A 21394-nucleotide genomic window follows, 5' to 3' on the forward strand; every position below is an offset into this window, starting at 1 on the left:
AAAGGTAAGCAGTGAGTACAGCACTCTGCTACCACATTGTAGGTTGTAGGGCCTGGGAAATCCATGATGGGTTAGATCCCTGATGGTTAGAGTGCTCAGCAAGTACTTTTCTGCTCAGCTTGGGACCTGGAAAGGGTGCCCAGATGCTTGTAATTTGGGTGCTATAGGCTTGCAGGCAGCCTTATAGAGGTGTGCTGCTAATTTTTCAGGTGTTGTACCGGTGAGCCTGCAGAGTGCTGCAGGGTTGTCAGCAACCCCAGGCTGATGCTGGTCTCTGTGGGCAGTTTGGTTCCCATGTTGCACAGCAGGGCAGCTGCCATCACACCTCATTCACAAGCTGCTGGGACACGTGGGGTGGGCACAGGGTGTCCTTGCCACTGGGGACGCTGCTGGGGGGCTCTGCAGGAGCTGGCACTCTCGTGTTTCCTTTTGCACATGGGTGAGGAGGATTAAATCACCACTAGTAAAATTAGCAGATGACACACAGTTGGGCAGGTGGATGGGGGGCCGTGGGGTGTCGGCAGCAGTGGTACACAAACAGCCCATGTCAGACCCAATGGCTGCTGCAGATGAAGAGGAGGAGAGGTGCAGGGGTTCTCCCTGCCTTGCCTTTGCAGGCAATTGACTAGACCCCAGTCAGGCCGCTGGCTGGCTGTCGTGGGGTCTCCTTATGGTGCCTTGGGATGAGCCATCGACCATGGACACACAGGGTTGGGAGGGGGATGGCGACCGGTACCTGCTAAATTTAGAGCCCGCTTGGGAAGAGAAAAAACAACCGACAAATCACAGCTTCCAAATTTAGCCTGTTGTGCCTCCCACCGAACGCGGCTCCATCTTGCTGCAGCTGAAAACGCAGTCACCTGTGTGCCAACAGAGGGGCACGTCCCGTTGTGTCCCCAAAATGGCTGAGAAATGGGGACCCCCGTGCTCAGGACCAGCCAGACTGCTTCATCACCACCTTTATTTGACGCAAGCCCACAGCAGGCCGGGTGTACACGGCAACACACGCTACGCTACAGATGCCACGCTATTTCCATGCAGGCAACCACGGCTACGGACACGGCGGGAGGATGGGAACGGAGCCTGCCCTGGGGAGGCTGGGAGCTCCATCCTATGGCCTTTGGGGGTATAAATGGGGGTTGCTGTGGGAGGCACTGGCTGAGCCAGGAGGCTGTCGTTAGTCCCTGTCAGCCCCTCAGGCTGGAGCCTGGCAGCCGCCAGCTGCATTTCCTTTGGCGTGATCCATGCTGCATCCCACAGAGGAGGCAGCAGCCCTGGCAGCCTGACCCACCTGTGCCCCCCCCCGCTCTGCCATCACCATTGCTAAAGCCAAGCGGAACGGCCCCGGCACTGATCTTTGCCCAAAGCATGAGCCCACCAAACTGTGACTGGGTTCAAGGATCAGTCTGTGGAGAAAAATGCTGCTGCTTGCATACGGACACCTTCTGACTGCGGTCACAGCACAAAACAACAGCTTGAGACCAAGGGGGGAGTGAAAGGAAGCCAAACTTGCCTCTATGAACGTCCCTGCCCTCACGTCTTGTCATCCTGTGCCCCAAGCAGAGCAGGGCAGACCTTGAGGTTGTTGTTTTGTTTCGTTTTAATCCTCCCCAGGTGCCAGCATTGAGGTCTGCAGATAACATCAAGGAGGGGACTGGAGAAACGGAGGCTGCCGTTTCAGGAGAACTTCAGGGTTTATTTTGGCATCCATCCCATAAGCTTTCACCTGGCTACTCATTAATGGCTGCCTCAGGCGAGGAGCAGAGGAGGGTGGATTTATGTGCTGCAGGGAGCGAGCAGGTCGCTGCACTTGAATGGTGCTGCCTACAGTGTCTGTGCCCGGGGGGGGTGACAAACACTTTTCGATGTGCTGTTAACTCTGAAACCTAATGACGGCAGCAGCTCTGCACTTGGGGGAATGATGCTCTGGGCAGCACAGAGCATCCCCAGAGGACTGCTGCAGGGGGAGGAGGCTGATTTTGGAGCCGTGGTCTTCTGTGGCCACTAGAGGGTGGGGGGCAGTGGGTGGTGGCAGAAGAAATCAGCAGACCTCCCTGGGGCTCAATGCTGGCAGCTCCCAGCTATTTGGAGCCAGAGGACTCCATTCAGATCATGGCATGTCATGCATTTCTCTGTTTTCTGGGAGACGAACTGGGCTTCAAAGCCACATCTTTGGCTTTGGGATGGGTCAGGGAGAGACCCAGCTGCAACAAACCCAAGGGCTGGCTGCTCACATTGCTCCCTGCCGCAACCCAACAGCATTTGAAGCAGTGCGAGTCCTCACTGGGATGTATGAAAAGGTGACGCTTCCAAGTCAGAGGAGCTTTTAGGTGATGGGAAATGCTGCATTGCTCTCCCAGCAGCTGCACGGAGCGAGGATGGAGGTGCTGGGGGCTGCAGCCCACACCAGACACATTGCCACAAAGATGGCCAGCCAAAATGGGGGTGGCGTTCGTGTCCAACCTCATCTCATTATGAGGGAAGTGACCCCTTGAGGTTTGTTCAATAAATACATAAATACAAATCCAGATGCGAGGTCCAAACACGGAGCTGGGCTGGCAGCCCTCCACTGGGATCCCTCTGGCTGTTCCCACTTCCCAATGATGCCTTCTCCTGCCTGCCCCGAGCCCGGCCCCATGTCCCACGTGGGCTGTGTCCCCACACAGCCTGCTTCACACCCTGTGCTTCAGAGCCAACAGCAAGTGCTGTGTTGGCATCTGCTCTGAAGCAAACCAGGAGAGCCAGCCGAAGGCATGGAAACCTGCTTGGAGAGCAGCAAGGGAAGCGAGGGTCAGGCAGCCGAGTTCTCAAGGCTGAGGAAATAAATAACTTCTCAGATGCGCAGGTCTGGTGGACAAGAAAGCCAGTGCAGCAAAACACCCAACGTCCTTCAGGAGGATTAAAAATAAATAAGTGAAGCTCGGCTTTTTCTCAGGAACACGTTTGTTTGCAGCTCTGCTGGCAGGAAGAGGGTAGTTCTTTAAATAAAGGGAAAAGAAAAACAGTTCTAGCACGCCTGCACGCCAAGCTGCCTTTGCCCATCGCTCTGATCCTGGCTGGAGAAAATACTCGTGGTGGCTGGGAAGGAGATCCCAAGTGTTCCCGAGGTGGAGCATCCAGCTGGGCTGAGTGGGCTGGGCTGGGATCCTTCCCCACCTCAGCTCGGGTCCTGCAGCAGGACCTGCCCTGCACAGCCCGCAGCCGCTTTCCAGCGCAGTGTTTCTGAAGCAGGGAGAAAGGTCAGGATGCGCAGAGATGATGCTTTGCAGCCCAAGGGATGCCCAGGATGTTTGGCTGCCTCTGGGCTGTGGCTCTTTGCACCCAGCTTAGTCTCGAGTTCGGTTTCTCCTCTTCAGGAAAAAGAAGCTGCTCTTCTGGGGAGGGCCCAGCAGCATTGGCACTTGGCTTTTATGTGTGATTTTGACCTAAAAATAAACAAATGCAGCTCAGCAAGCGGCTCCCAGCCGTGAGTCATACTCTGGCCAGGCATCAAGCACCCCTGCCTCAGTGGCTCCCACTCCATCCTCATCCCCCCAGGGGCTTACAGTGCAGGATGGCTGCATCCAGGGCTCCCCATCCACCTGCATGGGCAGCAGCTTGGAAGTCCTGCAAGAGGGAATAGGGGATCACGCAGCTGCCCGCTTTTGCTGCCCATCAGGACATTTCTTGTGTAGGGATGGGCACAGATACCTGATGGTGACAGCTGAACACTGAGCCAGCCTCTTCCCAGCGCTCTTCAGCCCCGTGTAGATCTGCCCCATCTCCATCGCACCCTCCAGCCCCACCACCTCCAGCAGGTGGTCACTGAGGTCTGCAAGAAATGGAGCTGAGTCAGCGCCAAAGTCCTACATCCCCACGTCTCAAGGGTCTCCTGTGCATTCCTTTTTGCTGATGGAGTGGGGGACTCAGGGACTTTGCATGCTCCTGTTTTCAAAATGATTTAATATTGAGCCGGGTGTCAAAAGCCCCCCAGAGCCGAGCGGAGCTGACCACAGGTGGGCACAGCCAGCCAGCCGCACACAGCAGCAAAACTCCACGGCCAGCCCTTGTGGTGCAAAGCTCTCGCTTTGTCCCTGCTTTTGGCAGGATGCCTTCGCTCCAGGAAATCAGTCGAGCTTGAACTCTCCAGCCTGAACCTGTCTGGGTTTCATTCATGCGCAGCCTGAGCGCTCTCATACGTAAATATCAGCCCCCCCCCCCTTGCATGATCCACCCCTGTCCAGTGGGTTCAAGGTTCCCTCTCTGGGCCAGGCAGGCAGGGAACAAGGTGGAGGAGCTGCAGCAGTGATGCAGGCTGTCCAGGGACCCTGTGCCTTTGCCATCCTGAGGCATCCTGACCAGCTTGGTGTAGCTGCTCCCACAGAACTACAAGAGCAAAAATCCCCCTGGTTCCAAACAGCACCAGACCCCCACACAGAGCCCCTTCCAGCCCTTGGATGGGGTGTGAGCACCAGGGGAAATGACAGCAGGAGCCTCATTGGGAGCAGCTTCCCACCGCAGACTCTGGAAAAAAGCGGGCACTTGGCACATCTCAGCAGCTGCCAGGAGCAGCACATCACTTCCCAGTCGATTTCTCCCTGCTGAGTAACTCCTACAGCCTGCTCTCCCAAGGGCAAGCTGGGCTGCCTGCACAATCCCTCTGCCCATGCCTGTGCTGGCGGAGATGAGTCAGGCACCAGGGGCACTCGCAGGCGCAGTGCTGGGCAGAGGTGCCGTGGGCTCAGCACACTAGAGGAGAGGTGCTGGGGTTTTTCCCCCTGCTGCCTGCAGCTCGCACACACCGCTGCCTTCCCACAACAAGGCAGCCATGCTGACAGCACTGCAGCAGGAGAAGCTTAAAAAAGCCACGGGTGCCAGCGCTGTGGTTCTGCTGCCAGCCCCTCCCACACACCGTCCATCCCACCGCTCACCCTGTGCGCAGAACTTGAGTTCCTTGGCATCGGTCACCACCGCTGCGTGCGGCTTCTCCGGTGCTTTCTTGCTCAGGCGGTTGTAACCACGCTGCTTCTTGGTCTCACCCCAGAGGTTGGAACCACCGTACATGCTGGGGATGTTGAGGACGGCGATGCCCTCCAAGGAAGCGTTGCTCAGGTCCAGAAGGGTTCCGTCACACTGCCGGGCACACAGACATACATCAGGACCCGGCAGCCTGCCCCAGCAGGACCCCTTTGTGCCATGCAGCCCCATGGGCTCCTGCAGAGCCAGCCTTCCTCGTTCCCTTGCTTAAGCTGACCTCAGCAAATTGAAGTCTGGCTACACAAAGGCTGATGAAAAAGGGCTCGTCTTAAAGTGCTTGTTGGAAACCAGGAATAAATCATTATAGAATCGTGGGATCACAGTCTCACTAAGGTTGGAAAAGACCACTCAGATCCCCAGGTCCGACCCTGGCCCACCTCACCCTGCCCACTGCCCACATCCCTCAGTGCCACGTCTCCACGGCTCTGAACACCTCCAGGGACGATGACCCCCCCGCCTCCCTGTGCAGCTGTGCAGTGCCTTAAGGGCTGCAGAGAAAAAGAAGGCAGTTTGGGGGAGAGAGTAACAGGGCAGCGCCCAGGAGGGGTGTTCTGGATTCACCGGCACACAGCGGGACTGATGGCTTTGCAAATCCCATGGAAGGCCCAACAGCTGCTGTCAGTGCTTGTCCAACAGGACACAGAGATGGAATCGCATCCCTTAACATCAGCTCTCACTCCCCGGGCACCCAGGATGTGGCACTGACCTCATCTGTGGGTGCTGCCACGCAATTCCACCAGCAAAGCCTGAGCTTTGGGTTTGAAGAAACAAGGGCTCCTCTGTCTGGATCCCTCTGAAGTCAGGACTGCTGTGGGCAGCATCCGTCTCTCGCTTTCAACTCCATTTTCTCTAGAGCATCTGTATTTCCCTTTGAGCATCTGCATTTCTCCCCAGGCATCTGTTCCCTACCTGCCAGCCTACACTTCAGCAAACACCAGCACATTTTTCTTCTTGCATTTTGGGGATGTGAAGGAATTTCTGTCTCTTTGCCAAGAGGAAATGTGAGTTGGCTGATAGAACCCCGCTGCTGCCCACACTCTAGTTGTTTTGCTGGAGCTGGAGTGGAGGGCTCGAGCTTATTTTTAATGCACTCCTTGATATGGGGCACGGGCTGGATGGAAACAAGTGGGCTTCTCTGTAGGCTCAGAGCTCTGCCCCCTCTCCCCTCTCAAAGACGGTTCAGCCCTGCCTTGAAAGCAGAAGGCTTCTAGTCTGCAGGCAAAGAGCCACCTCACCGAGGCTGGGCTTCAATTCCTTATTTCTCAGTGCATTTAATAACGTGATGATTGCTGTGAACAATGCAAACCCTACTGCTGCAAGCAGCGGGTGCACAGCAAGGTGCCTACAGCTCCGGGCCGCACCATGGCCAATGTACCAATCATAGCCCTCAGTGGGATGGGATGGGACCTCGGTGTCGCCACGCACTGAGGGACGCCCTGAGCAGGAGCAGCCCCTCGCCCCACAGCCCTGCAGCTCTGCAGCCCCGCTCCATGTGCCAGCCTGCCACAAAGGGTTCTTTGAACGGGGGCAGCTGGCGACGTGCTGGCAGCGGCGCTGGGAGGAGAAATTTGCAGCTGGGGGAAAAGCAAATTCATTTCCAGGAGCTGAGCTGGAACGAGTGCCAATTTCCAAAACAAAACTGCCATTTCTCTGCAAGGATGACAGTTGCCTCGGAGCCGGAGGGCTGCTACTTTCAGCTTAAAATGCCGTCTCCTTAACGCTTTCCTGCCGGCACGGGGGGGGGGGCGAGCTTTAGGATGCGCAGAGAACCCTGGCATGTAAATGGGCTCCAACACCACAGTGCCCCCAGCGTTGGGGCTGCGTGGCACGATGCACGCCAGCAACGTGGGTTTTTCTTTCTGTAGCCCTACAGAATAAGTTCTAAAAGGGGCATTTATCCCGAGATAAGGCGAGCCGGAAGTTTGCAGAAAAGCACGGCACAAACCCCACCAATGCAAACTGCAAAATGACAGAGCTCTTAGCAACCGCTGGCACGCAGCGGTCCCTCCTCCCTGCTCTAATTAAAGGCTGTTTCCATGTAATCCAAAGACGGCTGCGAGCAGACACTGAGTTTACAGAGCGAATATTCCAGGCACACTCTCAAATACAGCTGGAAGGGGAAAAAATACAGGGCTATTCTTCTGCCTGCAGCTGGCCGGCCACGCGGCGAGCCCCGCACTGGAGGTGCGGGCTGGGCTTGGAAAGCCGGCATGCAGCCCCTCACCCAGCACTGCCCCAATGTGTGCCCCCCCCCCCCCCCCCGAGTATCCTCACTTTGCCTGTGTGGGTTTCCTTCAGCAAGAGCAGCGAGGCACTGCACAGCTGCACAGAGAGGTGGGGTCACCATCCCTGAAGGTGTTCAGAGCCATGGAGATGTGGCACTGAGGGATGTGGGCAGTGGACACGGTGGGGTTGGACTTGGGAATCTTAGTGGCCTTTCCCGACCTTGATTCTATGATTCTGAGGCCCTGATGAAGTCTTCCCCAAATCCCCACCTTCACTTCTGGAAGACCCACCTCCACCTCGACGTAGTCGTGGAGCTTCTTACAGGTGGCTGCAAACGTTTCCGACGTGCCGAATTCAAAGTACCACAGCTTGTTCTTCATCCTGGGGCACAGGGAGTGGTGTGAGCATCCCGTGTGAGCAGCAGCTCCCCTGGGTCATCCCACAAGGTTCCCTTTGGGGACATGAGTCTCCCCAGCCTCCCCAATGGTGGCATGCCAAGGGATGGATGCTGGCCACATTGCACCAGGAGCAAGAGTGAGATGTGCAGGGACAGCAGCAGGCAGGAGCATGCAGTAGCATGGGGACAGTGGCTCTTGGGGACACCGAATAGCCCTGCAGCTGTGACACAGCAGCTGGACAGCCCTTACCTGCTGTTGAATTTCTCAGGGTGCTTTTCTCGCATGATGTGGAAGCGGTGGGCAATGGAGGCATCCTGCAAGGAGAGGTGATGCAGGTCAGAAAGGGAAACAGAATCCCCCTCCCTGTGTGTGTATTGGGACACAGCGGCTCAGCCCTTCACCCTCACCCCATAATGTGGGTCTCCCATGCAGCTTCCCTCAGATCTTGACCCGCACCTGGGACCCCAAACCTCCCCGAACTCTGCCAGAGCTCCTTTGGCTCTTGCAGCACCCTCAGCTTGGAAGAGAGGCACTTTGTGAATATTTCTGCATCCAAGCGCTGCTATTTCAGACGACAATAAAAACGGAAAGACAATGCCAAGAGGGAGGCTGGGAACACGAGCAAGGAAGAGCAGGGAGGGGGAGTTGCTGGGTGGGGGACCTAAGCTCAGATGGAGAGTTTCACCATATTCTGAGAAAGGCTTTTATTGTCTCTGTGGAATGACACAAGCCAGCCATCCCTGCTCCTATGAATTACCCTGAGGCTCAACCCCCACAGAGGGCTCAAATGAGTATAGGAGGAGAGGAGACAGGATCAGGGAGCATGGGAGCCATCCCCAGCTGCACCACTCCCTGACTTCCTAGCAGCTGAGAAACATTTATTTCCAGAGGCAGAGGGATCACCCCAAAGGCCCTGATCTGCAGTTTTGGGGCAACAGCTGCACAGAGGTGCTCCAATGGGTTCTGCTGCTCCTTGCTCAGCTTGGCCACCACATCCCTCCCCATTCCTTGGTGCTGAGGGGCCCCACTACTCACCACCCCAATGGAGAAGTAGTTGTTGATGATGCTGTATGGGACAGGGTCCCCGTTGGTCTCCTCGTCACTGGGAATCACATCTATCTGCCAGCGGTCCAGCATCACCTCTGTGCTGTGCTCGATGTCTTTCAGCACCTTCATCAGGCTGCCGCCCTCATAGCCTGCACATTGGAGGAGGATGAAGGAGAGCACATCCATGCCAGCAGGACAGGGTGCAGATGGGGACTGCTCACACGGCACATCACTTGCCCTTGCCCCAGCTATGTGCCTCCCAGCCCCAGGACAGCAGCCCACAGACACGTATGGTCCCCATGGGCTGCATCCCAGCAAGGTGATGCTCGCCTAATCTCACCTCCTCCCCAGCGCAGGCACCGGGCCAAGTCATTGCCTGTTCCCAGGGGCAGGACGGCCACCGGTGGGTGCTTCAGCAAGTTTGCCTTGTCTGCAACACAAGGGGAGTAAGGGTTTGGGGCTGTGGTGGATGGATTAGGCTCCATTAAGCCCTGGTTAGGCTTGCTCTATGCTCCTCTTGATGTCCTTCATCTGCCCGGTGTTTTGTGGTATTCAGGGGCTACAGAGCCTGCTCACCTATGCAGTCCAGGATCCAGCCCACAGTGCCATCTCCTCCGCAGGCCAGGACACGGAAATCTGGAGTGTCCCGGAAAAAGCTCAGCCTGGACAGGGCAGAGAAAGGACAGTGGTTTGTGTAGGAGATGGATGGATGCCAGATGGGTGGTGGGGGCTGGCGAGTGTCCGCAGCATCTCCATACCCAGGAGCAGGCCCACCACGGTCCAGGTTGTACACCTGCCGCGGGTTGAGCAGGTAGTGAAACTTTCGGAGGACCCTACAGGAGAAGAAAAGGAGTGAGAGATGCCACAGGGGATGCTGGGGCATCCTGACCAGCTGGTGGCGGTGGGGCCGCAGAGGGATGCTGTTAGAAGGCAGGGGCACACCTACCGCTCTCCTTGCCTCCCTCCACTCTTGGGGTTCACAAACACCAGCAGGGGATGTGTGCCAGGCCGGGGGCTGATCTGGAAGGCAGAAAGGGTGAAGGCTGAAATACCCAGCACAGCACAGCTGGCCGCAGCCTGGAGAGGGATCCTACCTGCAGCCCTTGCCCATCCACTGTGGTGGAGTTGAACTTGAAGTTCTGCCCATCCTCGGGGCTGGTGCCAGCTGGGGACTCGCTGTCGGACCTGCGGCAGTGGGATTGCCGCTCCTGCGGGACACAGAGAGGGTGGGTGGGGGGGCTGAGGGGATGGGGCAGCGACCAGAGGGTGTGGGGAAAGGACAGGGACCGAGGGACATGGGGACAGGGCGGCCACGCACCAGAACCACTGGGCAGATATAGGAAGGCAGCAGGATGTGGTCCCGCAGAGGGCCCCCGTCGCACTCCGGCTTCACGTGGGAGGCACATTTGTTGTGGAGCTGAAGGAGGGGATGTCAGTGGGGTGACACCAAGGTGCCAACCCTCTCTGGCCCCCCGACCATTCCCACTCACGGTGACTTGGCACCAGACGCAGTGCAGGCCGGTGATGCCCTGGTAGCACTTGATGCTCTTGTGGCATCGGTCACACTTGACAGGGGAGTTGCCCTCAATCCAGGTGTGCTGCATCACCTACAAGAGAAGGGATGCTGTACCCACCGACCTCTGGCAGCTGTTCTGTCTCTGTGGCCTCCTCTAGGATTTCAGAGGCTGGGCTGTCCCCCCTACTCACGCTGGTGTTCCTCTTGGACTTCACGTAGGTGCTGATGCAGGAAGCAATATCTTTGGACACGCACCTCTCGTGCACGGTGTATTTGCAGACTAGTGGGAGGGAAGGAGGAGGTGAGTGACCTGCTGCCCTGCAGCTCTGCAGCAGCCAGCAGGGTTGTGGTGCCCTGGGGACAAGACTCACAGGAGCAGCAGAGTCCCTGCTTGCGGACGCCCAGCAGCATGGTGCGGCAGAAGTTGCAGTAGGCGGGCTTCTTGAAGTGCTTCAGCCTCCAGGCGTGCTGCCCATCATCCTTCACATTCTGCAGGGCACCCAAGAGGAGCAGGAGGGTCATTCCCTGCTGCCTTTTCCCATGTTGTCCCTCATGCATCCTTGCCACCAAGCACAAATAAAGCCAGCTCCAGACTGAGCCCCTTATGGAAGCGCACGCCTCTTGAATCTGGATCCGGGCACCAGCACTCTCAAGGAGCCACTTCAAATTCCTGCCTGACAATCTGCCCACCCTCCCCTCCTTGGAAAGCAAACACCAGAATGGGCACTGGGGACAAATTTTCCCTGCAAATTATCATCCGACATGGAAGGGGACTCGGATAAGGACTTGGATGCAGCTTGGAGATGTGAAACTCAGTAGGATGAAAAAATGAGACGTGGAAATAAAGGGGGGTGGGAACCACCCCCGCTCATCATTTGGGTTGAACACGCACAGCACTGGAGTGCACTGCAATGCTGCAGAACAAACGCAGCCCGCGTGGGCTGCCGAGGGGAGGCTGCCCTCCCGTGGCTCCTGCAGCCTTGCTGCTGCTGCGGCCTCGCTCTGTGCCCATCTCTCCCATCTCACCGTCTCCATTCCCAGCAGCACCAGCAAGGGGATGGTGGTCATGCCGCCCCGGATCCACTCTTCCAGCGTCACATTCCCGTCGTGGTCGTAGTCGATCTCCTCCATCATTGCCTTCAGGATCTGAGGGCAGGAAGGGAGGTTGCAGCACGGTGCAGCTCGCAGCCCCCAGGCTCTCGAGCCCTCGTTGGGCACTCACAGGCTTCAGCTCAGTGGAGTCCCACTCCAGGTACTCAGCCACGTGCACCATCTGGTTTATGATACGATCCAGCTCCTGCACACAGAGAAGTGGCTGAGGTCAGTGCCCTGCATCCCAAACTGCCCCTGGTTTCTCCTCCTAGAGCTTACCGAGCTGTCCAGGATGCCGTTCCCATCAGTGTCGTACAGGCGAAACATAACTGAAGGGAGAAGAAAAGCCACTGCAGGTTGGACTTGGTGTCCCCAAAAGCCACCCTGGTTCCCTGTCACCCCTCCACACTCACACCACACACTCTGTTGGGGAAGGGCTTCTTCAACAAGAGAGAGAAAGACATACTGATCCCAGGCCACACATACCCCCATGGGGCTGCTGCAGGCCCTGTGATGTGCTTACATTTCCCTTTGGGCTCCTGGTGGGAAGGGATGTGGTCTCACACTGCTCAGCATCTTGCAATGGTCCCACCTGGGACAAACTTTGAGCCCAGTTCAACTCCCATTTCCCCAAACAGCTGCTGCAAGGTACCTGAGCCACCTTACCCAGTGAATACAGCCCAAAGGGGATAGAAACAGGGATGGAGAAACAAGGCATTGCCATGTACATGGGCTCCTGCAGCTCTGTAAGTCTGGAGCCAGCCTAACTTTGGTTCTCCCAGTTCACCCAGTAACCAGCAGCCTGCAGCATAAGGATGCCACTCACATTCCAGCTTGTCCTCTGCCCGTCCTCTCTCCAGCAGGGACAGGTAGCAGACGATGTCCTTCAGGTGGACCACCTGAGCCAGGGGGGGCAGAGGGTGCTGGGGGGCAGCTTTCTGGGCACCGTGGCTTTTCCGCAGACTGAAGGGAAGTCTCTTCTCCAAACTCCTGGAGCCTGTGGGGAGGAAGGGGACACACAGCGGGTTGTGCATTGGGAGGAGGTTCTGCAGGATGCTTCACAGGACTCGGGTGATGTAGAGGATGTGGAGCAGGGCCAGGTGATGCCACCTGTGCCCGGGACAGGGGACAGCCCATGCAATGTACCCACAGCAGATGGCCACTCACTCCTCGGGCAGCGGGGAGGCTCTTCATTAATCCCCCTCTCCATAGGAGCTGCTGCCAGGTAATTAAGACATTGAGCGGCAGCAGCTCAGTGGGATGGGACTGATGGCTTCAGTTTGCAAAGCAAAGGTGTTGAGGCACCGGGAGGCTTCCTGGCTGGAGAGGTCACTGCTGCTGCCCCAGGGACAGCATCAGGGAACCCCTGTCACCTGTCCCCTGCACAGCCCCAGCCAAGCTCACCTGGTGACTGGGGGCTGAGCAGGGACCCCGAGGAGATCTTTGAGGACCCCGAGGAGTTGTGAGCAGAGGGGGTGCCAGTAGTGGACTTCTGGGAGGACGACCGGGACCAGCTGGGGGAGGCAGCAGCTATGGAGGCTGGGCTCAGCGCCGCCGGCTGCGGCTCGGCCACTGTGCTGGGGCAGCCCTTGGGCTCAGCTGTGTGCCGTCCCAGGGTGCTGAGCAGTGTTTTCCCGTTGATCCCTGCAAAGCAGACACGGCTGCCTCCCCCACCAGCCTCCAGCAGCCCCCCCTCCCATTACTAGCCACTGTATCCTCTTCACTAGCCCAACAGCAGGACCATATCCTGACCCGTCAGTCCCACACTGTGCTCAGCCCCCACACACTAGGGATGGGTGCTGGAGTCTGGATGGAGAGGACATCATCCTCCAAGTGCTTTTCCTATTGCTTTTGCAGTTTAACGTGCTCTCAGCAGATGTCTCCTCATGCTGCAGACCCAGTAACGGGGGAGGACCCCACCGACAGCCCCATGCAGTACCTGTGACAGGAGCGCAAGCCACCTCAGTCTGGATGGAGATGCCGGCATCAAGCGACTTAGGCTCTGAAACACGGGTTTGGCACCATGAAGCTCTGTCCTCCAGGGAGAGCTGATGGGACAGAGCCAGGCTATGGTGCCCAGCCTTATGCCAAGCAGGGCTAAGTGGGCTCACCGAGCTGCGAGATGCTGGGGCTCTGGCGCTGGACCTCGGGGGCTGCCTGGCAGCTCTTCCGCTTGAAGGACATGAAGAGGTGCTGGCAGAGCTCCTCGGGCACCTCCACCTCCAGGTAGGTCTTCATGAAGAGGCGGAAGCCCTCATAATCGATGGGCTGTGGGAGCACAGGGAGCTGTGGGCTGAGGCTGCAAACGGGGCAGGGTCTGCTCTGCACAATGGTGCTTGCACCCCTGCCTTTGCAGCACTGTGTCCTGCACAGCAATGGGCTGGCAGGTACCAGGACTGGGATATGCTGGGGGAGGAGAAGGGCTCCCAAAGGGCAGAGAAGGGGTGAGGTGATTGCAGCTCCAGCCACACTCCCCCGTGCCAACACAATTGCCTCCTGCAAAGGGAAATCTCCTTTTGTGTGGGGTCCCACAGTGAGCGTGAATAGCGAGGTGGTTCTGCTGCCTCTCCTTGCTGCTTTCAGCCCACTGATTTTCTCTTTTCACCTCATTTCTAGTGATTATGACCCTCCTGAAAGGCTCTGTCGTGCTGGCACAATAATAGCTCTCCCTAAAAGCACCACTTGGAACAAACAACCCCAGCCTTCCCCAGGTGAGTATGACAAGGTATAGGGCCTGCCCATGTCCCCAGGATGGCAACAACAAAATAAATTGCTTTGGGGGAAGTGCAAGGGGGAAGTGAGAGGAAACCACTTCTCTGCTGCTGCCTGACAACGAAATGCCCCAGAATGCTCTCAATGAGGGATGGGATCAGATGGGACAGAATGGGATGAGATGAGATGGGATGGCAAGAGGGATGAGATGAGATGAGATGGGATGGGAGGGAGTAGAACGGGTGGTATGGTATGGATTGGGATAGGATGGGAGGGGTGGGATGGGATGGGGGAGATGACTAGGGAGCTGGGGTATCCCAGTAGTATCTACTGCAATGGTGTGGCTGAGCAGGCAGTGTGGAAGACTGGATGGGAAAGGGCTGTACCTGTTCAGGGTTGTACCTCGAGAGGACACCATCCCCATGGAACTCCTGCAGGACATCCTTGAGCTTCTTGGTGGAGTCTGGAGAGATGAAAGCATTGCACTGAGCAGGGTGCCAGCAAGCTCCCTTTGACAACTGCAGGTGGCAACAAGCTTCCTCGCTAACAACCAGGTCCCTGCATGCCCTGGGAGGGGCCATTTGTGCCCCACTTTTGGGGGGACATTTAAGTGGCTCTTGGGCACACAATCCCTGTTTATTGCTACTAATCCCTCTCTACATGCAGGATGGAGCCACCTCCTGCTGGGGGTACTGGGCCACAAGTGCTATGGGACAGACACATGTTGTGGGGCCAGTGCAGCTGGTGGTTGGGGCAGGAAGGACCTCAGGGAGCTCCTAGCCCCCATAAGGCACAGGATATGGGATCAGCCCAATTTCTGTGGGACAACCCCAGCCTTGCAGCACGGCTCCTATCCAATGTCAAGCTTCTCACTCCATCCCTGTGCACCTTCTGGAGCCAACACCTGGGCTGGCCTTCAGTAGCACCCAAGTGCTTTGAAGGAGGCTGTGGGAAATGCTGCATTTGGATTCCATACCCCTGCCTCGGGGAGGGGAAGGATGGCTCATCTGTCACACCCCTGCCCTTCAAGTGGCAGCTGTATTTCTTTTGCTAGGAAATAGCCCTTCTGCCTGCTCACAAGCTGTGCTGTCATTCAAAACGTTTCCATTCTCACGATTAGCCCCTTGTGCATCACATGAGGATGGCACAGCGCTGTCTGGAGACTGGGAAGGATATTCACAGTTGCACAAAACACCAGCTCCTTCCCAGCTCCCTGCTGCAGCCGCCCCCCGCCTCCCGAGCAAGCCTCGCTTGCCAAACTTTGATTAACACAACGAAGATGCTGTGCACAAACTCAGCATTACAGATGGCGTTTTATAGTCTGTGATTAAATAACGCAGAGTCCGTTCTCTGGAAAGGAAGGATGAGGTGTCGGCAGCAACGACGCACCCCTGCCTGCAGCCCATCCCACCTGCAGCACCGTGCCCAGGGGAGCTGTATTCACAACTGCAGGAGGGGCTGTCGTGAAGAGAGACCTGGGCAGGTTCCAGAGGTGAGACCTAGGAGCCTCATAAAGCAAGTGCAAGGTCCTGCACCTGGTTGGGGCAGCCCCAAGCACAGACGTCAGCTGAGAGGGTGGAGAGCAGAGTTGCAGGGAAGGACTTGGGTGCAGGTGGGTGAATAACTGAACGTGAACCAGAGGTGTGTGTTTGCAGCCCAGAAAGCCAACTGTATTCCAGGCTACATCAAAAGTAGCATGGTCAGCAGGTCAGGGAGGGCAATGTCCCCCTCTGCTCCACTGTCTGAGCCCCAACCTGCAGTGATGCATTCAGTGCTGGGGCTGCCAGCACAAGGACATGGACCAGTTGGAGTGGGTCCAGAGAAAGCCATGAGGATCCCCAGAGGGTGGGAACCTCTGCTATGAAGTCAGGCTGAGAGCTGCAGGTGTTCATCCTGGACATGGGAAGGGGATACCTCACAGCAGCCTTCCAGTGCCTGATAGGGCTACTGAAGAAAAGCTGGAGAGGAACTTGGGGAGTGCAGTGACGGGAGAAGGGGTAATGGCTTTAAATTAAAAGATGCTTAGATGAGGTATTAGGAGGAAATTCTATATCCAAAGGGTGGTGAGGCCCCAGAACTGCTGCCCAGAGAGGTGTGAGTGTCCCATACATGGAGGTGCTCAGGGCCAGGCTGGATGGGGCCCTGGTCAGCCTGAGCTGGTGGGGGCAGCCAACCCACGGCAGGGATTGGGACAGGATGAGATTCCAGCCCAAACCATTCTGTGATTTTATGATTCTATAAAAGTTACCCGAGGCTCGTGATTCTGTCTCTGCAAAAGCAAAATTCCATCTCTGCAAAAGCAAAATTCCTGCTCTGCAAAAGCAAAATCATCGCAGAGGGTTGGCAGCCAGAGCTGAGCTGTAGCGCAGCTCCGTGTGTTTGGGAAGAGCCCGCCCGCTTTCCCCGCTGGCATTTCACTTTGCCGACAAATGTGGGTGCCTGCAGAGGGATGGAGCTGTGCTCACGTCTGTGCCGCTGCCCCACAGCGTGGGGGCTTTCTGGGGATGGGGCTGCAGTGCTGTGAGTGACACTGGGCTGGTCCCTGGGGCCCCAGCCCCGCTGTAGGGATGTGATGGACCACGGGGAGCACAGCAGCTCTGCTCTCATTTGTCAGTAGCATCAGTGGATGCATCTGATGTTCTTTGCGTTGCGGTGGCCAGGAGCTGCAGGCTGGGCATCCCTGCAGGTGACGCACCCTGCCGAGCCTCCTTGTCCCCAGCACCATCCAAACTGACCCAAATCTCAGAGGACAAATCCTCCATGCTTAAACTACAGGCAGGAAGCTGTGAGCCAGTCCCTATGGCTGTGAAGCTGCAAAGGGGCAGGACGGAGGAGAGCTGGGCTCTGGGATCCGGGCCATGCAAGGAGCGCTACTCACAGTCGGTGTACTGCTGGAGCTGGGCAAATTCAGCAGGGCTGAGTGTGATCCAGCCCCCGTCGCTCATCTTGGGGCCGCTGCGGGGCCACCGGCCACCAGTCTAGGATCTGTCTGGGCTCATCTCCATGCTGGGTCACGTCGGCACTGTGAGGGGCACGGGGGTTCTGGTCCCACGCGCAGCATCGCTCCGGCAGTGAGGCTGAGAGCTTCAGGGCAGCCACGGCCGGAGCACCTGGCCAGCACCCTCCTCCCTGAAGTGGGAAAGAAAGAGAGGATGGCACCAGTGGCACTGAGGCTCCTTCCCAGATGGGCCAATGGCCTTATCTGAGGTCACTGGGGCTCCTGGGCTTGGAAATAGGGGGTGAGGCTGCTTTCTCAGCAGCAGGTCCCTCCTGCTGCGGTCCTGCTGGGACCCATGGGGCTCCCCAGCCCTTTGGGACCCAAGGGGCTCTCTGAGCCACTGCTCAACCTAGGGCTCAGCACCTGGGGCTCATCCTGCTGGAGGAACTGCCACAGATGGGGGGATTCCCTGGGTAACCTCAGTGAAACACATCCCACTGCTCCTAGCCAGAGCATCTCCATCAGCATTTTGCAAGGGAATTCGACACGATACAGGCAGAAAGAATGAGGCTATTAATTACAGAAGACGCAGCTCACGATGCCTGCAGGGCAGAGGATGTGAGCGAATGGAAACTCACAGATTGCAGCTCCATCTACGGAGCCAGCCCTGACCTTTCGCTGGCTCCCACAGCTGATAATCTTTTCTAATGAAAATCTATGTTCGAAACCAGGCGAGGGGGAACCTGCAAGAAGGAAAGTGCTGGGGAAGGCTGTGCCCCAGAGGAAATGTCAGAGGGCTTCAAGCAAAGTGGCAGTCTCCAGCCGATCAATTTGCAGGCTTCAAAATGTATTAATGTATTAGCTTCTTCACTTAACCGAATCGGTGGCTGAGGTCCAGGGGAAATGTCAGCTTCCTGAGGACACGCAGCCGGCCCTCGAGACTCTTGTTCTTCAAGAAGCAGACGGGAGCAATTAGATCTCGATTTTAGGGCCGGCTCCTGGCTTGGTGCTGGCTGCCAGGTGGAGAGCAACTGGATAACACGGAACCAGGGCCAGCAGGGAGAGGCGTTCCAGCACCAGAGTAAGCATAACCTGCACGCCTGGAGAGACAGTGCTGAGAGAGGGGTATGCCCAGCCCTGGAAGCTGTGAGGCTTAGGGCAAACCCTCCGAGCTGGACCTGTGGAGGACAGGGAGTGATCGCTGCCAAATGGTGGCCATTCAGGGTCAAATGCCCTTTGTGTGTGCTCCTTGGCATCCCTTTGCATCAACGTGAACAGGGGAGGTGTCGAGACACCGGTGCTTTGGGATGCTCAAATTGTGCTTAGGGATGATCAAATGGTGTAAACAAAGCATTTGGTGCTTTGGCATGGGATGCTCCGATGGTGCTTGGGGTGCTCGGATGATACAAACGAGGCACCAGTCATTGAGGGAAAGAAGAGAACCATCTCCTTCCACAACAAGAAGGGTCCAAGGCAGAGGTAGAGGGTGTTCCCATCTCCTCTGCATAGATACATGCATCCCAAGCAAACCCTGCAGCAGCAATTATCAGAGTGCTGGGGGTGGTGCAGTGGAGGCACAAGTGGGAACGCTGTGTCCAAACTCCCGCAGGATGCAGTGTTTGTCTCTGGGTACTTCAGAGGCTGAGAATTCAGTCCGCCAGAAACCCCCCATGAGCGTTTTCTGTTTCCAGGCAAACGAGCTGCTTAGTTGGACCAGAAACTGGTTTTTTATCTTAAATCTATACAGGGAGAGGCCAGGACTGTGGAGCTAGTTCAGCTTGCAGAAGGAAAGGCGCAGGGGGGCTGGCTGCTGTCCCCAGCTCCCTCTATCTGTCCCCATACTCAGAGATAGCAGGGTAGGACGTGGCCCTGACAGGGCCGCTCCTAGAGGCTTTCCCCCCCCATCAATCTGTGGAACAACTAATGCCACTTCTGGCATGTCAGCATCAGGTCTCAGCGAGGGAAGGAAAAAGCCTCCTCGGGAATCCAGCTGCTGCTCATTTGGACGGCCTCTGAATTGTCAGCGGCAAATTACACGATATTAAATCAAACTTGCCTCTTCCTAAAAATAGCTCTCCTCCCAGCAGAGCAAAGAACAAGGAGAGGGTTTTCCAGCAGTCCCAGCACCTCGCCTGCCCTCTGGGTGCTCTGTGGTGCCCAGCAGGAGATGGAGGATGTGTCCTACCAGCCCCAGAGCAGGACCTGCAGCCTGAGTGCCCACACCTTCCCTAAGGGTCTGCCTGCCCCTGCAATGCGCTGCCAAGAGGCCCCACTGGCACTGAATGGGGTGGAAATCCCTCCTGTCCCACTGCAGCAAACCCCAACCGAGACAACCTCAAAGTGCTTTCTGCAGGCACCAGAGCTCCCTTTGGGTCCCAGCACACTGCAGCACTGAGGGGATGTGCACAGCTCCTCTGATCCAAAGCCTCTTGCACCCGTGGGCAGGGACAGAGAGCAGCACTTTACCAAGAGATGCTTCACCCTCGCTGAGCGCTGCATTCAGAGGGGCAGACACCTGCCGTCTCTCTCTCATTGCCATCACTTTTTCCCCCAGATATTCTCTCAGAGCAGCCTGGATCTCAGCTTGGACACCACCGCAGAGCACGTCTGGTGGAAGAGCCCCAGCCCGAGGCAGCAGCATCCTGCATGCATGAAGCCACGAGAGTGGGACAGCCCCAGGAACCCCGCAGCAGTTAGTCCCCAGGGTCAGCTGCACCTTGCGTGGGACAGCGCTGCTACCTTGCAGCTTTGAAGTTGCCCTTCTCCCCTTCCATCCCCGCTAACAACCCGAACAACAAGTTCCAGGCAGCCTCCTTCCGCCTCTCCGCACCTCCTGCCTCGCTCAGTGGCAGCCCCAGCGCCATTTGCCCGTCGAAAGGGCTGCCCGGGAGCGGCAGCGTGACTCTCCCAGCAGCGGGGCGCGCAGGTTGGTACCGGGCTGAGACCCGACGCACGTTCAGACAGCAGTGAGGGCAGCGCGGCACGCAGCCTCCGCGGGCATTAGCAGGCTGCGCTCAGGGCTCGCTGGCAGCCATGTTCTCAATCTCGGGGGAAAACGAGCCGCTGCCCCGACCCCACCACCTCCCCGTGCCCCTTTTCCCCGGGTCAGAGCCCCTGCCCCGGCGCCCGCGGTTCCTGTCGCCAGCGATGCCCAAAGCAGCGCGGCTCCTCCCCGCCCGCCCCGCGCTCCCGAAGCTCTCCAAACCCAACCTCGAGCCCCGGGACAGAGTCGGGGCCGGCAGGGGGGGGGTTGGCACGGGCTGCTCGGACACCCCCCCCGGCACAACCGGAGCCCCAAAGCGGGGCCGGGGGCAGCGCCGCAAAGTTGGTGCCGGCCGCTCCCGAGGACTCGGTGCTTTTCCCACGCTCGCTCTCCATCCCTACCCAAAGCTTTCCTTTCGGCTCCCGCCAACCCCCCCACAGCCCGCATCCCTCGGGTCCCTTACGGGGAGGCGAGGCGGCGGCGAGCGCTCGGGGCCATCCGCAGGACCGGCGGCGGAGGAGGAGGCGGAATCTCCGGAGCTCCCGAGCGCGGACCCGGTGCTGCCGCCTGACAGCTCCGCGGCCCCTTCGGAAGGTGGAGCCTGGCCGCGGGCGCGGGGCCGGCACCGGCGGGGAGGCGGGTACCGGGAGGAGCCCCCCCCCCGCCTCGCCCCCGCCCCGGGCACCGGGCAGCGCCCCGCCGAGCCGCCCCCGCCGCCGGCAGCGGGAGGGTGCGGAGCCGCGGGCCGGGTGTGCGCGGTGCCCGCCGCCCCGCCGCTCCGGGGTGCTGCTTCCTACGGAGCGGAACAAGCAAACAAACAAATCGAAAAGGCCCAAAAGAGATAAAAAGCATTTTTATTTTCTTTCCATGACGCGGCCGCCTGCCTGCTCGGGGGTGACACTATTTCAGGCATGCCTCTTATTTATGTTTCTCTCTATTGATACTAATTAAAGACGCCATACGTGCACGTAGCTCTCCGACTTGGAAAAAGCAGAAGGGGACTGACAGCCGGGGCTGAACTTTCTTGAGAGAAACGGGCAAAGAGGGGCAGAACGGACGGAACATCGCTGCGCCCTGCGTGCAACCTCTGTGATGCTCCAGCTGTGTGCCTGGGGACCTCCAGCCCCTCTTTCTCCCTAAAGTTACCTAAATCCACACAGTGGGCAAAGCCCTTTGCAGAGCAGTGCCCGTGGGATGCGCGGTCCCTTTCCGTTCACTATCCTTCAGCAGAGCCCAGGGCTCTCCAGGACAAAGGAGCTCTCGAGTTGTTGCCTGGGGCTGGGAACGGCTCTGCCTGGAGCCCTGTGAGGTTTGCAGAGCAGAACCCAGCGCTGGCCGGCTGCTACACCACGCTGCCTTCACCGTGCTGCTGAGGCTTTGCCTGGGCTGCTGGTGAGACGCCGAGCACACGCAGATGGAGGAGTTCCATTCTTTCCCTGCATCCAAGTAGATATTCCTTCCAAGGT

General features: G+C 57.9%; 1 protein-coding gene across 1 annotated transcript; it reads right to left on the reverse strand.

Annotated features, from left to right (window-relative positions):
- Window positions 1-794: 794 nt before the first annotated feature.
- Window positions 795-20531, reverse strand: DGKG (diacylglycerol kinase gamma). The gene is made up of 26 exons (XM_072344244.1): window positions 20392-20531; window positions 16886-17136; window positions 14394-14470; window positions 13407-13563; window positions 13235-13297; window positions 12700-12939; window positions 12122-12292; window positions 11575-11624; window positions 11426-11500; window positions 11230-11349; window positions 10575-10692; window positions 10395-10483; window positions 10178-10294; window positions 10006-10104; window positions 9782-9895; window positions 9634-9707; window positions 9446-9520; window positions 9264-9349; window positions 9028-9117; window positions 8676-8836; window positions 7890-7954; window positions 7533-7623; window positions 4911-5112; window positions 3691-3811; window positions 3546-3606; window positions 795-3425 (listed from the first exon to the last, which is right to left on the reverse strand). Exons 2-26 carry the CDS (start codon window positions 16950-16952, stop codon window positions 3327-3329), a joined length of 2682 nt encoding a protein of 893 aa, XP_072200345.1. The 5' UTR covers window positions 16953-17136; window positions 20392-20531; the 3' UTR covers window positions 795-3326.
- Window positions 20532-21394: the final 863 nt, after the last annotated feature.

Source organism: Excalfactoria chinensis, chromosome 9 (assembly GCF_039878825.1).
Source record: "Excalfactoria chinensis isolate bCotChi1 chromosome 9, bCotChi1.hap2, whole genome shotgun sequence".
In the NCBI taxonomy this organism is placed as follows: domain Eukaryota; kingdom Metazoa; phylum Chordata; class Aves; order Galliformes; family Phasianidae; genus Excalfactoria; species Excalfactoria chinensis.